This window comes from Haliotis rubra, unplaced genomic scaffold (assembly GCF_003918875.1).
Source record: "Haliotis rubra isolate DU_JTF1 unplaced genomic scaffold, ASM391887v1 Scf41, whole genome shotgun sequence".
In the NCBI taxonomy this organism is placed as follows: domain Eukaryota; kingdom Metazoa; phylum Mollusca; class Gastropoda; order Lepetellida; family Haliotidae; genus Haliotis; species Haliotis rubra.
In genome coordinates this window covers 3,305,634-3,324,414 of record NW_025767091.1, presented here as the reverse complement: position 1 = coordinate 3,324,414, position 18,781 = coordinate 3,305,634, and the positions used below count along the sequence as shown (strand labels likewise).

The window sequence follows — 18,781 nt, the reverse complement described above, 5'->3', positions numbered from 1 at the left end:
TTTGAAGAAAAGAAGGAGACCACACTTTCGTGTCAGAAATTTTTAAAGTTGTTTTCACATTTATCTAATATGCAATCAAAACAATAGACCAGGGATTGCAAAGTTATATTTTCAAAGGGCTAAACGTATAAAGTTTGTGTAGATTTCTGTGAATGATTGAAAGCACCAAGTGGCCAAATCGTTCAGTCGTCACGCCATGGCCCCAGGGTCAAATACGCCATTGTCAGGGTGGCGTACACATGTTTTCCAGTTATACCACGCGGATGTTTGTAAAAACGGTATTATCCAATGAGATCACAGTTAGGTAAGAAAATAAATGATATTAACTGAGTTACATGACCATAGAGTGCTGTTGATTTTCTGTATTGTAAAAGATAAAAGAAGTTATACGATGATCGTAGAAGAAGTGTTTTCAGTGATCAAATGCATGCCAGATGAAGAAGAAGAATCTGCGATGCATGTTGTATATGATAGTCGTGCTATTTGTTTTAATAGTAAATCACCACATGAGAGACTAATGGTAGTAATTTCTTTATGACATGTAGTCCCCACCCTCTCTGGACCAGCTCTCTGTTCTTTGTGTTGTAGTAAACTATCATCGACATTCATAGTGCTGTAATGCCAACTCTGTGACATCGTGAATGCATTACAAAGGGATAGCCGCCATTGCAATGCCCAGTTGTTTTGGAAATATGTACGTGTGTAACTAGGAGCTGAGAAGGGTTTTTTCAATATGTCGTTCTTTTAAAATTCATTTTACAACTTGCAAAGATTTGTTAAATACCCATATAAAAATGACAGAACTATTTGACATTGATAACGTTGCTCAACATATGTTATGCAACAAATTTAATTGAATTCGGCATTTGCAACAGGAGGTATGGATGTGCATATCTCGCTAGTGGTGACGTTCCTAACGATGTTCGCCGTTTCGGGAGCATCAATGTGGAACACGTGTTTCAGAGCTGGTGAAGAAGCTACGAAGTCGACGGTGATGGTGTCCACTTTTGCGGTCACAGTCACCACAAACACTTCAGCCTCAGCTTTCAACTCATCTATGCTACGTCTCACAACTTGATCAGAGCTGCTTTCCCCGTCAGTGAAAAGAAGTACCACGTTTTCGGCGTCAGGGCGATCGCCATTGGTTTCTGTGAAGACGTCAGATGTTGCAAGTTTGATAGCATCCCCGAGAAATGTGCCCCCACCTGTGTGTGCTTGAGAACCAATGGCTTCAATGACACTTGTCTTGTTTTCACTGTAAGTATTCAAGTAGAATACGACTTCGGCTCTTCCCGAGAAAACCATGAAAGCTACGTTAGTAGCAGTTGGAGAAATGCTTATATCACTTATGGTAGTCAGCACAAGGGACTTCACCTTCTCATATTCGCTTTGATTGACAGAGGTAGACATATCGTCTATGATGAGGAGATCCAAAGGCGCTGATGTGCATTCTGAAACAGCACATGGGGTATGTAGAAGAGAACAAAGCACCCCGAACAAACAAGTAATCAAAGCCAGTTTACTGAAACATGACGGTCACTATGGTAGGTATTGATCTTTTTCCCGCTAGATACTTTAGAGGCACACTATCACACCACACTTCTCTAAAAATCAATATTTCTCTCATTCATATGTACCATCAGCCCTCAGCGAAACTACCTTATAATCTATTCCTAAAACAATTATGTATTAAGATTGCAATATGAAATTAAAAAGTTGAAATGAATGATTGTAACGTTCCATGAAATCGACTCTCGCGCCCTCAGCCGACCGAACTTTATTTCAAGCAGACCCCATAAAGTTATGCCCCTTTGAACGCTCTTTATGTATATTCTATAACGCAACTTGTTATTGAGGCCAGTTTGGAAACCACCGACAACACCACGCTTGGCACTTGTCGATGTACAGAGTAATCGTTTACATTCCATGTATGGCAAGTGTTATCTGTTTGGACGCTGTTCGCCTCGAAGTTTCAATTATCGATTTCAGGCAGGTCGTAGGTGATAATAAATCTTTAATTGTATCAAGAGGAAGCTAAAGTGAGTGCATGTGCCCCGATATATGTATTATAGACCAAAATCTTGTAGAAAAAGATGTGCCCTTAAAGATTGACTGGCTGAGCGATAACATGCTGTCGAATATTGCAATATCCTACCCTTATTTATATGTACCTAATAGTCTTTGGAGAAATCAGCACAATAATGCAGTTAACAAACCAGTAAATCATAACAAAACTTGGATTGCTCATTGAAACATCTCTCTGTTACGATACCACTAGAATATTTATTGTTAATTTAGAAAAGGAAAACAAAAGCCATTGATTCTTCCTCAGGCAATATAAAATCAGTTGGAACAATAACTTTTGAAAACTGTTTCCAAATAGTTCTACCTCTTTCACATTCAATTCCTTTGAAGCCCGGTGGACAGGTGCAGGTGAACTCGCCCTTGTTTGCCACACAAGTCCCGTTATTTAAGCAGGGATTGTTGATACATGCGTCAACATCTGGAATAGAAAGGTACATTTAATGAAATTTCCAAACCAACAAAGAACCAAGTGGATTCTCCGTGGGTTGTAACAGATGTTCAGCGCGTTACTACTTAATGTAAGGCATTTGCTGTCGAACGAGACCTTTATATTCCCCATAAATTCGTAACTTTTAAATCAATATTTACGTCTAAAAAATTGTCTTTAAAAAGCTTTCCAGGTTTATATCTATCATCAACTCAACACTAAAGAAACGTCACCGAATATAACCAAAATTAACCTTCACCTTGTTGTACTATCTTGAGAATAAAAGAATTGAATTGAATTGTAATTGCACCGGAACTTCAATGTAAGCCCTGAAGACCACGGCGGCGTGTAATGTTGCTCACACAACTAACTCCTTCGTGAAGTAACTGTAAGACGGCTAACTCTCGTGATACAGCAGGAACCATCTTGGGCGGGAAAAACATTATTTATAGAAGTAAGATACTATTTAAATCATTTAGCAGGCAGTGGCTCACCTATGATATATATATGTTTTGTTTATAAAGCATTAAATTCATATATAATAGATATGGTTGAGATGTAGCTAACTAGATTCTGTTTCTGCATTGATCTCCGTCGGGTGTTAAACATCTCGATTCATTGACATTGCAAATGATCAACAATCAGGAGTTGTCATTTAGGGAAATAGGATTGTTCCGTGGTGCAGGTGACAGGGTAGTCTGTGGTTAGATCCCTGGTCAAGAAATACCAAACGACGTTCAAGGGTGCTCGGAATTAAGGAATTAATGAAAGACAGGTATGCTTGGAGCGAATACACCTCATGGGTTTGTAGTGTTGAACTGCCGCATTGTATCGGCATCACTTAAGCAAATTTCTGAAGTCCGCATTAGTATAAGAAGCGACACACACATGCATATCGCCATATCAGTGGAATAATCTGGAAGGCCCCGTGATACGTGAACGTGAAACCCGATTTCACTTAATCTCCACATGTAATCAGCAGACAGGAATGGTATTTGAGGAAAGATCACATGAGAGGTTTCACAGGAGTTTGTTGTTTTGGTTGAACATTATCGTGACATTGTCATGTAAAAGGTTTATGCACATGTAGACACCCAGGGCTGGGTGACATATGCTCTGAAGGTGATGACATTATAAACAAGCCTTGTACTTGTTTTGACGTAAAGGCAAGGCAAGGAGTCCTTCTTAGAAGAAATTCACTACGCTTCCTGGGCAATTAAGCAATGACGCTGCAAACTTCACACCCTTTAGAGCACATGTATGCTTACCATAGCAGTACGAAAATGGACCATGGAGACGTGGTAACTTGAGCACTTGTCTACCGTCGCTGCAGTTCTGGACCGGTATGTTTCTGTATGCTGCATAACAGTCATTTTTACGCGTAGCCACACATAGAACTGCAAGGTCCCCTTTAACCTCTGCAATACACAACGTGGGGACGTTAAGATCATTAAGATCCAAATAATATTTTTAGGTCACTATCGAAGTAAAGGCATGAATGACAAGATTAGAAATTTGTATGTTACTGATTCTGGAAGGAATGCGTTTCAGATGTACACTACATGATGAACTTTTTCAAATCACGAACTATGCAGGATCTTTTCAATAATATAAGATCTCATTGAATTATTGCATTTTCAAAAGAATCAGATTTGTTGAATGAGTTGGAAATAGATAAATATTTTACGTTTGGAAGTTTAAATTAGTAGCTCCGATTGTTAGTGGCTGTATCCTCAATGGGGGTTAAAGTACTGTACAATTATTGTCCTGAGAGGGTACGAGTCCCGAGACATGCAAAGTAAATTAAACCTTTCCACTTTTTTTAATCGTAGAATACGTGTCTATTAATATATGGCTAGATTTGCTTAATTGCTGACGGCTGAAGGGATGGTGGAAATCCAGCTAGGGTCCATGCAGGAACAAAATGTACTGTAAGTCCCCATGGTCCCTAGTATGGTGATCTACCTTCAGTCGTTGGGAATCTATAGCCTGTTTTTATATTGAATTGTCATTTATAGCTCCACTATTTTAGATTTAATTACTTACTGACTAAGTTTGGATTTACGCCGCTTTTAGCAATATTCCAGCAACATCACGGCGGGGGACACCACAAATGGGCTTCACACAATGTACCCATGTGGGGATTCGAACCCGGGTCTTCGGCGTGACGAGCCAACGCTTTGACCACTAGGCTACCCCACCGCCCCGATTACTACTTAATTACTAGTTTTATGGATATGGATATATGCCATATACTAGTAGTTTTACTGTTCTTCGTCAACAGGTTTTTATTTTCTACTTTTATTGATCTTTCATATGATTATAAACTGTTCTCGTCACAATATGGCTTAAATATTGCCGATGTGACGATACATATTAACTCACTCACTCACTACATGATGGAAGAAAACATTGACCGATGTTTTTATACCTAATCCGTTATTGTATAACACATACACTGCAGTTATATTAAAGAAAGTCGTGGTGAACTGGTGCCTTTTGGTAGTTTTAGATTGCTGATTAAAATGTGTTTTTTTGGTGTTTCCATGGCAACAATGTTGGCTTCAACTGAATTTGGTGGTAGTGCTCCTTTCTGGAGCAGAACTTTGAAACCTTTCAGTACTCTCCTTCCGCTTAGCTATATACACACCAAAACATTTGACATAATCATAACTCGAAGACATATTTGAGAAGAATAATTTGCAATTGCGGGGAATATTGATGACTTTGTCATCTTGTTAAACGTAGTATTTTTGTTATTTTATATTTCGGCTAAATTTTCCTACAATCACCAGCGGCTGAAGGGATGGTGTAAATCCAGCTAGGGTCCATGCAGGTAGCAAAAGTACTGTAAGTCCCCGTGGTCCCTAGTATGGTGATCTACCTTCTGTTGTTGACTATCTATATTTTTTATATTATGTATTGTCGAAATAATGCTATTAGTTTTAACTTCACATGCTAGTTTTAATTCGACCAGTGATACTCTAGTTGTTTTACTGTCCTTTGACGACAGGTTTTATAAAATATACACATTCTTTATAAACTTTGTTCTCGTCACGATATGACTGAAACATTGCTGATGTGACGTTAGATATTGACTCACTCACTCACTCACCCTGGCGACGGTAGTGCTTGACCTCACTGACCAGTTTTTGTCGTGCATTTCGGAATTTTCGCGGAAGATCGTTACTGATACTGTATGGTTTCCCTTTTACGTCTTTGCCAGCTTTCTTCACCTTTACCTTCAGGTGTTGGCGATCTATAGCCCGTGTTTTTAATTGTATTGTCTTCGTTAATTAAAATCTTTTAGTTTTACATGCTAGTTTTATAATCATATCTGTGACACTGCAGGAAGCAAATGTACTGTAAGTCCCCATGGTCCCTAGTATGGTGATCTACCTTCAGTCGTTAGCAATCTACAGCCTGTTTTTATATTGTATTGTCATTTCTAGTTCCAATATTTTAGATTTAATTGCTAGTTTTATATGGATATCTGTGATAGACTAGTAGTTTTACTGTTCTTCGTCAACAGGTTTTTTAATTTCTAACTTTATTCATCTTTATTATAATTATAAAATGTTCTCGTCACGATATGGCTGAAATATTGCCGATGTGACGATAAATATTAACTCACTCACTCACTGTCCATCTTCGACAGGTTTTACTCTTCAAAATGTTTTGTTTTCGTCACGGTCACGATATCGCTGAGACATTGCCGATGTGACGTTAAATACTTGCTCGCTCCCTCACTCACTCACTCTGCAGTTATATTAAAGAATCAGATTGTGCTTAATTTCGATGGAAACATACACATTCCAGCCATTTCGAATCAGCGTTGACAAGAAAGACACCGAAACTGGATTCGTTAGTGTCACTAGATCGTTTAACAATACACGTGATAGTGAGGTGAACCAATGTGAAAGTTGTTTGATGCGAAATTGTGGGCCCGATGTCTTTTATTCATAAACTTGGTATGATCGTGTTTGGCATACATGCGGATGAAGAACATTAGCCAATTTTAATGGATGAAAGTAAACGATCGCTCGTTGTATTGCTTTACAAAGCAATCGGCATTAAATAAGTTGACCTGAAGCAGGCAATAGACGGGTATAGTGAATTTTACGTCGCGTTCAGCTATATTCCAGCTATATGGCGGCAGTCCGTAAATAATCGAGTCTAGACCAGACAATCCAGTGATCAACAGCAGCATTAGCATCGATCTGCGCAAATGGGAAGCGATGACATGTGTCAACCAAGCCAGGGAGCCTGACCATCCGATCCCGTTAGTCGTCTCTTACGACAAGCATGGGTTACTGAAGATCAATTCTAACCCGGATCTTCACGGGTTAGACGGGTAAACAGTTCTTGTTCAAAACTGTGAATGGATCAATGCTTCGATACACCAAAACCACAAGGCTATATCGAGTCCACGTCAGGAAAATTATGATCTGGCTGTTTGTGAAATGTGACACGCTCGCGTCAGAATAAGAACTGCTCACCTTTGACCCAAAAGGGATAAGAGCTCCCACATGCTGGAGCAAGAACAGACCTCATGAGTATCTGTGTGTCGTTAAACGAGTCGTACCATCCATGCGTCAAAGAGGAATCTCGTACTTGTCCTTCATTTATGTTTGCTGGTCCTCTTTTCTCAATTTCAGGTATTGGATTGGAAATAGTACATGGATCTACAAGTGTACATGTATATGCATACATTAAGATTCTTTAGAAGAATAATAAAATTTTATTGTATCAAGGCAAACCGATAATTCCGAGTGAGTGAGTTAATATTTAGCTTCACATCGAGACTACTTCAGCATATCATGACGAGAACAATTTATATGTTAAAATCAATAAATGTAGAACGGAAAAACCTGTCGTCGATGGACAGTAAAACTACTAGTTTATAACAGAGGTTAACTTAAAACTAGCATGCTATCATAACAGATATCACTATAGACAACAATACAATATAACGGGCTATAGATCACCAGCGACTGAAGGCTGGTCACTGTACTAGGGACTGTGGGGACTTACAGTGAGTGAGTGAGTTAATATTTAACGTCACATCGGCAATATTCAGTTGCTGGCGATCTATAAGTTACCTGCTAGTTTTATATTTCTAACTGTGATATACCAGTTGTTTTACTGTCCTTTGGCAACAGATTTTAGAATATAAAATTCTAAAGTATTTACTATTTTAGTCACGGTATGGCTGAAATATTGCCAAAGTGACTTTAAATTTTAAACTCACTCACTCAATTTTCACATGGGCAAGCATGTCTTCGATCGATATTTCACAGTTTCATCCTTGTATGTATGTACTTGATCTCGCCCCCCTTTGAATTTCAGATGATTTTTTTTATAGATCTAAGGCCTTCCGGCATTTTGATGAGTAGTAAAAAGATCCAATGCTGGTCGCAAATTGGTCATCAAAACTTGGATTCCTTTACAATCTTGATTTATTTATGAAGTTTATTTAAACACATCTTTATTTGTCTTTCGATGGTATGCATATTTTTACCACGACATGGGACATCAAAATCATCATTGAATAATGACCCGTCTATTGTGTCAATGAATGCTTCTGAAATACTATTATAGTTTAATACTAAACACAGTGACCCCCATGATCGAATTATAAATAGGGTCCGATAATTCAGGAAGGAACTCATACACAAAAACATTATCATGTTACAAAATAGGCAATTACACGTTTGCTTAATAAAAGATCAAATAACGAAATGCATTCACATGTAGCCTGGGCGTTAGGCAAAGATTACAGGTGAATGATCTATGAAGCGTTAGAGTCACCTTGTGGAATGGGGATTAAAACTAGCTACAAAGGAGAGCAATAAACTACCTAATCACTTTCATATTTCAAAGCATCCAGCTAGGGTCCATGCAAGGTTTTAATTTCTAATTAAATTGACATATGATATAATCATTTATTGTTCTGGTCACGATATGACTGAAATATTGCCGATGTGACGATAAATATTAACTCACTCACTCACAAAGCAATGATTAAGGGAAACAAAACATACCCCCACGACTGTATCACAAGATGCATGCATTGAAACTTTCCAATGGCCTACTTTTACTTTATGTCGAACAATATTCCACCTGTTCTAGCCTTTGGTGTCTGTATTTCACAACTTTTGAGGTAAAATATAGCATTCATTTTTCTGCCAAGATTTCAGGACACAGTGCCTTAGCTAAGTCTCGTAGAATGCATTCATGCTTTGATGGAGCTTTTTTAGCATTATCGAAATGGTCTTATGTGTGTTATTTAGGACAGGGGTGTAACACGACTACCTTGTCTTAGGACCGTCAACAATAAACCAGCTCACTTTAGATTTGATGGAACTGGGATGAACAAAATATCACAAATTTCGTTATGAATTGAAAGTACTCACCACCTTCACAGGTACGGCCTGTATATCCATTCTGACACGTGCATGTGAAACCGTCACGGCCTGCAACACATGTTCCTCCGTTTGCACATGGCTCGCTCAGACAGTAGTTGGGCGCTGAGAAATATGAGAAAACATTGTGAAGATTAATATTTAGCAAACACTATAAACCTGTGACTACTCTTCGAAGCCAATTAGCCCCTTCAATTCAGATCCCATCGATCTTATGAGGTACTGATCGCGAGCTTAATCGCTTTTAAAGTCTTTGAATGACATTTAGATGTGTATACATAATACCGAGAATTTATGCATGTCAACACGACATGATGGAGTATATTATACGTCACCTGATGAATCAGTAAGAATGCACTCGTTTCCACAAATTCTCGCCCTTATCTGATTTGTTTGAAAAAATATTGAGTGGTCTGTGCACTACTTTCGTTTACGTCAGTTTCAAATGTGTTTAGCTATATTACAGCTGTATGTCTGTAATGTGTGTCGAAGATCGATGGCCAAAGGATTTGACCGCACAACAATCGATAATGTGCAACGCTGTTGGAAATTAAGACAAATAAATATTTAAATTGTTAAGAAAATGCACAGATCTTTGTGAAAACACTTCTTCCATAAGGCAGTGAGATTATTTTAACACAGCATTAGATAGTGTTTGATGTGAATCATGCGTGAAAACATCATTTGGTCGAAGACTCAATAAAGCAAACCTCGGCATCCTACAACACAAACCCAGTTAGGTATCGGACAACCGATGAGTATTATTATCTCAATGTTATACTAGACATTCATGAAACCACTTACTGTCATAATTCTCATATTATAACATGATCTCACCCAAGCAGACGACACTCCTCTTGACATTAGTCTCAATCTTATAGATTTCAAAAGCATTATTACACCTGAGTGTTTCAAGTTCGTATTCGGTGGAACACGTGTCGGTTTCGTTTTGAACACATGCTACTGAGACATTGCTTCCTCTTTTCCCTGCAAGAAATGATAAACATATACGATGTATAACGAGGAAAGGAGAATGTGCATAACATGCATGAAGTTACTTATTTGCGTTAATATATTTACTTGTGTACGTTACCGTACGTCAAAGCGTATACAAATAGAAAGGGGTGTTTTGTGGCACTGCCATGTCTTGCGTACGTAAGTGTCAGACCGTGTGTACGCACAAAGACTTCTCTATTCGTGATTTGTTGAAAAAAAGGTAATGTAAATGCATGTTGCCCAGTACCTCTCTTTTCGCTACAAGAAAACATCAACAAAACTATGTATAATGACGGAAATGAACCAGGGGTTAACATAGATTAAGCCGCCTATTTGCATGCTAAATATAAATGTATACAGATAGAAAACTTTGCAGATTGATGTTACCGACGCTAGTTACACGCCGTGTGTAAGTAGACAAACATATGTCATTATTACCAATATTTGTTTTGCACGTCTCAGGAGTGTTGTACTAAGAAACTCAAACAGCAAACACAACAAAACATCATTTGATTAATAGTTTGACAACAATGCTTTATGCGGGAGGAAAACCCTAAGTGATGTAGGTTCATGATGTTCATACATGCTGTGAATGGACAGAGCATGAGTATGACCCCATTACCAGTTCAAACCTTTAGCTCATTCTTACAAAGAAGGCCATTGTAATTTACAGACAAACCTAACCCTTTTAGCAGTACCACAACAAAGACCAGAACCAGTTTATATGGCAGGTTGGATATTGACGAAAATATATATCTGCCAATGCCATCTAATGAAATCATCCTTCTTAAGTATAATATGCTCTACAAATCCAGAACAAGCTTAGCACTGGGTGGACAAAAAATGTTAATTTTGATAACTATATGTACTTGACAAATGTTACGCGGATATGAGCTTAAAATACAACATATCAAAATTGAAAGCAACAGTGTAAAGCGAAGTTATTAAATTCCATGTTAAACATTGTACTTGCATTTATAAAACTATTCAATGGGATGTATAACGCTTCATCACTCAGGTAATGATTCATGATGATAGGAAGGGATCACTAACATTATACAAAAGACTGTCTCATCAACATCATCGTTATTTTTTGGTCTTCATCTGAATTGAAATTATCATTCCTAGTTCGCTTCAACTGGACGCTGTCAATATTATTGTGGTGACAGAATGTTCAGGTAATTACTTCAAAGCATGAAAGTCAATCAGTGACAAGGAATCATGATCACATTACCTTTCTTCCAAATCGGATATCTTCCTCCACATGAACCTATACCAGGTGGATAATCCAATATCAACCCATAATCAAATGGTAACAACATAATTCCTGTATTCAGTGAATCATCCAAACCAAGGTCTCCAGAATCTGGCCATCGCTGGTACATGTGAGGATTACTTGGTTTTGCATCGCAATATCGTGGTGCTGTAAAATGGCGTTAATGGTAATTAATCCTCCATGTTTATCTTCAACAAAATACAAAGTAGATCAGGTTGTAGTGGGATTACCATGATGATCAGAGATATGAATTCCATCATATTTCCCTATGACTAGTCTTGTCTTTGAAACATTAGTACATTTCAGAATTAAACTATTGATGTCATCATCATGTCATCATTTGGTTGGATAGAAAATTGCATTACAGACAAAGATTATATATAGCATGTGGAATTCATTGAATATAAAACAACTTGAAACTTACATGATCTGAATTGACTAACAAAAAATATATGATCAGCACACAAAGGAACTAAACGGCATATGGCAGAATATTGTGCTTGACAAAACTTCTTGAATAATATCACAGTCAGGAATATTGAAAATCACGCTTTCATGTGAATAAGCGAGATCGTCCTCATGTTGATCGAACGTCTTCACAGCAAAGCTACCCTACCTCCCCCAAAGCCGAGTGACATAATCTCTGATATAGATATTGTACTTAAACCATTCCCTTGGTGTATACTCCAAAGTAACCACAAATGTGTTATATCTATCATATTGTCCGCAAGCGCGAGTTCAATTGTTTTGAAAAATGTTCTGTGACAAGGAACGAACGCGAAAGAAATGTGTTTGGTGGCCATATAAATCTACTGCAAATCAGTTGCCTGATCACCAATGCAATGTTTCAACGAGCAGTGTGCACCGGCACCGTCAAATGTATCTTACAGTTGCCGTTCATATCATGGGAACGTTAGCACAACACGTCATTATCAAGCATAAGGCAATTGGTAATTTAGATTAGTTTCTGAATATGCTGTTATAATGTAAAAAAGAAAAGACGTGAACGGTATATCTGTTCATTTATTGAATGAACTGTCGCCTTTTTCAAGTTTCTGCTCTTAATTATTTATGTAGATGATTTGAACTATATTAAGCATAATTTCAAAAAAACCGCAGTGGTCTTACCCATTGCACAGTAGGCATGTAGAGGAAGAATAAGAAGAAGGAGGAGAACTTGTCTGCTCATTGTCTGCAAGAGATATATTTCACGATTGTTAGCGTAAGAGTTTCGTTATTTGACTTTGTTTGGATCATTCAGGATCTGATGAAGATTCTTATCCAACACAAAAACTCAAAATGAGTGAGTGAGTGAGTTAAAATGTTATATCACATCGGCAGTATTTCATCGTGTGACTATATCAAGTTATATATGAATAACAATTAAAGGTAAATTATAAAAAAACCTGTCAACGAAGGACAATAAATCAAATAGTTTATCACTGATGTAAGTATTAAAACTAGTAATTACATTTAAAACATTTGAGTGAGTGTGTGAGTAGATATTTAACGTCATATCAGCAATATTTCAGCCATATCGTGACGAGAACAAGTTAATTTATATCAATATCAAAATTAATAAATTTAGAACATAAAAATCGAAGGACAGTAAAAATACTAGAGCATCACAGATATAAATTTAAAACTAGTACACTATCATAAAATTAAATCAATATAGACAGTACAAAATCAAATCCGGCTATAGATCACCAACGACTGAAGGTACATTACCAAACTAGGGTCCATGGGGATTTGCAGTACTTTTGCTACCTGCACGGACCCTAGCTGGATTTACATCATCCCCTCAACTGCTGGCGATTATGCTGTTTCAGCCATTATTAAAAATAACAAATATACTACGATTAAAAGTTTGGTAGAGCTAAATTGACTTTGATCTTTTGGGACTTACGTAGCCTCCCGGGGGGCAATAATTTTATGATATTTAACCCCCTTTGAGTTTACAGCCACTAAGAATAGCAGTTGCCAATTTATACTACCGTGTATACAAGACCGTTCATTAATTTACACAATATAGTATTCAAAAGTTATGTTATAATTCTATTTCAATTAAAAATTCAATTATTAAAAGATAATTAACATTGTAAAAAAAATCCTTAACTGTTTTGACATCGAAATATTTATCCCTTGTGATGGAAAAATAAATACAGAACATGCTTGACCGTGGTTCTCTCATCACAAGGGATGCAAAACGGAGGATCCTCACCTTTCAATAGGTATTCATGAGTATATCTTGTGTGGCCAATAGGACATCATCGTATGATGACCCCTCAAATCTGGACTGACAACCCAAGTGAGTGTACCCAATATAAGGTTTTATTACATGTAATTTATTGATACCTATTTGGGATTCTCAAGTCTTCTGCGTCACATCACGGACGTAAGTTCTCATGCTAGCTTTGTAATCCGAGTATGGAATAAGAAGTGGTATCACAGATTTGTTGAGTGCTGCCTTGGCAGCAAGATCGGCCATTGTGTCCCCAGAAATGCCAACGTGGCTGGGTAACCAACAAAGGACGATGTCGCATTGGCCAGTAGCAAGCTCATTATATAATTCTATAATTTCAATTAAAAGAGGATGTTTGCAAGAAAGATTTTTTAATAGTCTGAAGGCAAGAACGAGAGAAAATATTATGTATTGTTTATATTAAGGATGTTTTTAATATATTTAAGAGCTGTTCATATAGCATTAGCTTCTGCTTTGGAAATAGAGCTGTCATTTGGTATACAGAAGATATTGTTCTGGATCCAATGACAGTGGCACATGCTACTGCGCCACCATCCTTGGATCCATCTGTAAATAAGGATTTACATGTATTATATTTATGTCTTAATTGACTAAAGTCGTGTTTATACTGTAATTCATTAGTTTCTGATATTTTTAAAATGTGGTTAAATGTTAGGTCGACGTCTGGCTGAAACAATTCCCAAGGAGGCGAAGAAGGAAGACGGGAAGGAAATATATTTTCCAGCTCAATGACGGCAGCAGAAATGAATTGTTTAATTCTTAAACCAAGAGGCGGAACAAGAGAAGACTTTTTTGTTGTACAAATTCTCATAAAGAGGATTAAAGACTCAGTTATACGCAGGGCTAGACTCGATAGAATAACGATTTGTTATATACTGCAAGGATAATTTTATACGGCGTTGCGCAAGAGATGGCTCTTCGGCCACAACACAGAGACAGGGGAAGTTCTAAAGGATCCAAGACATAGTCTTAGACCTTGATGGTGGACAGAATCAAGAATGTTAAGGTTACTTTTGCAGGCTCCACCATATACGATGGGTCCGTAATCAAGTTTTGATTGACATAGATGTAGGAGGGTTGTTTGATCCCCTCCCCACAAAGAATTGGAAACGACTTTCAATAAATCAAGCGCCTTTAGACATTTATTTTTGAGTGATTTAATATGCGGAAGAAAACTTAGTCGAAAATTAGAACCCAAGAACTTGGCCTCCTTGACAACTTTGATGGGAGATCCAATTAAAGATAGGTCTGGGAAAGAAATAAAATATTATACATTGTTTATATTTAGGATGTTCTTTAATATATTTAAGAGCTGTTAATATGGCATTCACTTCTGCTGTGAATATAGAGCTGTCATTTGTGAAGCTGTCATTCGAGAAGATATTGTTCCGGATCCAATGACAGTGGCACAAGAAACTACGCCACGATCCTTGGACCAACTGGTAAATAAGGATTTGAGTGTATTATATTTACTTTATAATTGCATACAATTCTTATTTATATTGTAATTCATTGTTCGCGTAATAAACCTGATCTTGGGGTAGAAGAGAAGGCTCCGATGCTGTGTTATGATCCTCCAAAGAGTTTTCTGTAATTCATTTAAAGAAAAGGATTCCTTATAGCCTTCAGAGTTAACAGATTTTAAAATTTAGATGATTTCGTTCCACACTTTGTTAAGTGGAATAGTTCCATCTATTTTGGAAGAAGATTGATTCAAGCTCTTGCCTTTATTTCATTTTACTCATTTACAAGCTACATTTGACATTTTCCACTTTTCCTCGGACGGATATATACATACATGTTTCGTCAACATTTCCTTGCCTTCTGTACATGAGATTACATGAGATCTTAGTGATGGTTTCAGTAACAATAGCATTCAGTGTATCATCTCATCCAAATCACGACCCAAAGTTCAGGATTTAACATAAAGTATTCAAAGTCTGCCAATACGTTTAGATGAACGTTATTTGACATTGGTACTGGCAGTATAGTTAGGTCACTACCATATTAGTCATTATTAACAGTGAGTGAGTGAGTGAGTTAGGATGTTAAGTCACACTGGCAATATTTCAGCCATATCGTGACTAAATCAAGTAAAAAATATATTAACAATTAAAGGTAAATTATAAAATTCTGTCAACGAAGCACAGTAACACAACTTGATTATCACATAAATCAATATAAAACTAGTAATTGAATCTAAAATATGTTAACTATATATGACAATACAATATACAAACAGGCTATAGGTTGCCAATGACTGAAGGTAGATCACCATACTAGGGACCATGGGGACTTACAGTACATCTGCTTCCTGCATGGGCCCGAGCTGGATTTACAGCCGTTAGCAATTTAGATAAATCTAGCCATACATTTAAAAAGACACATATACTACGATTAAAAATAGTGGAGGGTCATTATTAACAGACCATGACAATCTAAAAAGAATTACATATTAGTCCAGAGCTGACTATGTACCCTGTGCTGGCTGTAAATACTAACTAGGCTTTACTACATCATTCAATAAGCAAAGAATCTGCTCAACAAAGAAGTAATCTAGCACTTTAAATCAATATAAACAAAATGACCCATTCCTACCCATTATCCCCAGCAAAGAAAATTGGCTTCTAAATGTTATCAGTCGTGATCGAAATCCGTGCGATTTAATGTTGATGAGTGAGTGAGTCAATATTTAACGTCACATCGGTAATATTTCAGCCATATTGTGACGACAAAAAGTGAGGTACTAAGAATAAACATATGTATACTTATTTAAAAACCTGCCAGCGAAGGACAGTATAACGACTAGAATATCACAATTCGATTAAAACTAGTTTGAGTTCAGTGTAAAATGTTAAATCATTTCAAAACATCACAATATAAAATCGGGCTATAGATCGCCAACAACTGAAGGTAGATCACCATACTAGGGACCAGGGGGACTTACAGTACATTTGCTTCTTGCATGGGCCCTAGCGGGAAAAGAAATTTAGCCATACCATAAAATAACAAATATTCTACGTTTAAGAAACATGGTTGAGCTAAATTGACTTTGAAAGTTTTGGGACTTACGTATCCTCTCAGGAGGACAATAATTTTACTATACTTTAACCCCCTTTGAGAATACAGCCACTAACAATCGCAGTTTGCTTATTTATACTATTATTGATAATAAAATTACATTAACTATTTACAAAACATATTGTTCAAAATTTATCCAATAATTCAATTTCTTTTAAAAATTCGATAAATAAATGAGAATGTACATTATAAAAAAGATCCTTCATTGTTTTGTTAATTATCCCTAGTGATGGAAAAATTAACGTTGATGAGTAGGAGATAAATAAAGAACATAGTTTCGTAGCAATATGCCGAGTTAAACGGACAGCTGCAACCTGTTCAATGGATAGGGCTGTGGTTTATCACCTGTTTAACAAAATAGATGCTTCAGCATGAGTACCCTTTGCATATGGATTCACTTCATACAAATTAGTCTTAAGATCTCGACAGTTGCACTGTAACTTCAGTCATTTATGGAGGTGTTATGGGAAAGCGTCCTTTGTTCTTAGCATTGCTTGATTCATCTGGCGTATGAGAAAGATGACACAGTATTATCGTTTTTAACCCGAAAACAATCTTTGAAGAATAACAAGCATAAATACGATTTTTTGTGTGTGTACATTTGGGTGGTGGGGGTGGGTGATGTTGTATATGTTAGCAGCATTGACAACAATCTTTCCTCCACTGATACAGGAGCGCAATTCAAAAGCGCCGGGATGCTGAGGAGACGTGGTATGCGGGTAGACACGGGCATTTGCGCGATTAGTATTCCCACAAAGCTCGGAATGCACCCCTCGAGACATTGGGTTTCTGCTGACAGGATGAGTATTGGAATCATGTCTACAAAGATTGTGACAATCATCATGCTATGTTGCAAATATGAAATATAAGTACGTTTGCGTAGCGAAGGGACATGCGACCCCAATAAACGTGCTTACAAAGTTTACAGATTGACTTTTTTGTCCCGTGCCTGAATTCCACTGACAGGTTAATGATGCAAAAACGGACGTGTTAGCACGCTTTGTGGCACCACCCACGCGGCACAGTTCCTCAGCCAGATATACAAAACCTTGGGCATCAAGGATCCCGTCCATGTCATTGGTACAAGCCAACTGTACCTTTTGCTTAAAACAATCGATGCTTTTTTTCACGTTCGTTTATTTCGTATTCCCAGGACGAAGACAATCTAACAGATGTGACACCAAGAACTGGATGAGCAAGGTTATATGATACTTTTATGCATGCATTATTTCAACCCCAACATGGAGGGAGAAACTCAGCCTGTTTCATGTAAATACATTTTTGAGGGAGTATTTAAATTCAGCACTGTTCAACAGAATAAAGGATGCTTACCTCTACTTGTTTCCGGTCGTTCCCCTTGGGCTGCCTCTGTTCATATGGTTAAGCTTGGTCAGCACCTATCTTATATACTCTTAACTCGAAAGGAATATCATCACAGCTGACAGGTAATATTTATAATATATTTGACACAGTACCCAACTCCATGGGAATAGTCAAGGCCATGTGAAGACAGCAGATGTCATGATTGGGTAATAAATTCACGCAATATATTCCTGCCTCAGACACCCCTCACCATCTTTTGAGTTATTCTCTAATAACATTGTATTATTAAAATGTATTAACACGCCAACAGGTATTTCAATACACAGGCAAAGCTGCTCATTGTAGTGTTACAACAGCTGTAAAATATTGCCCCGCATACTCCACAACATGAAGTATTTGTAATTGATTTTTTGGTCCTTCTCCACAGAAATGTCAAATCCAAGATGTTTATGATTACAGTTATGAAGTTGTACCGAACATTACTCTACAGCCTGATACTAATATATTTCTTCTGCCACATCCACGCAATGACATTGTCATGCACATACCTTCATCACGGTCAGAAGATATGGATCCACGTTAACTTCAGTTACCTTATACGTCCCCATGTAACAGCATTAGACATTCTATATTGCCTGAGATTCTTGGGGAGAAAGGTAACTATGGGATCAAAGTTGAATCTGTACCGCTACTCTTTCTGGTTCGATTGTCGTGATTTGCAACTTTAGTTGCTTTATGATGCAATTGTGAAATATATCACATCTCTCTGTTTGCTGTTTGTTGGTTTCACACAACGTAGTAAAAATCACAATACCAGAATATTCTGATTTGCAAAAAAAATCTTGTATTTTCTTTGAAAGAGGCAATATAACAGCACATATTTATCCACTTCACACAAAACT

General features: G+C 37.3%; 1 protein-coding gene across 1 annotated transcript; it reads right to left on the bottom strand.

The window, feature by feature from the left end:
* Nucleotides 1-813: 813 nt before the first annotated feature.
* On the bottom strand, nt 814-17,919 carry LOC124288049 (protein eyes shut-like). The gene is made up of 9 exons (XM_046724620.1): nt 17,889-17,919; nt 12,338-12,401; nt 11,168-11,356; nt 9,775-9,924; nt 8,929-9,042; nt 7,012-7,197; nt 3,781-3,930; nt 2,390-2,503; nt 814-1,451 (listed from the first exon to the last, which is right to left on the bottom strand). Exons 2-9 carry the CDS (start codon nt 12,396-12,398, stop codon nt 850-852), a joined length of 1,566 nt encoding a protein of 521 aa, XP_046580576.1. The 5' UTR covers nt 12,399-12,401; nt 17,889-17,919; the 3' UTR covers nt 814-849.
* Between the last annotated feature and the right edge of the window lie 862 nt (nt 17,920-18,781).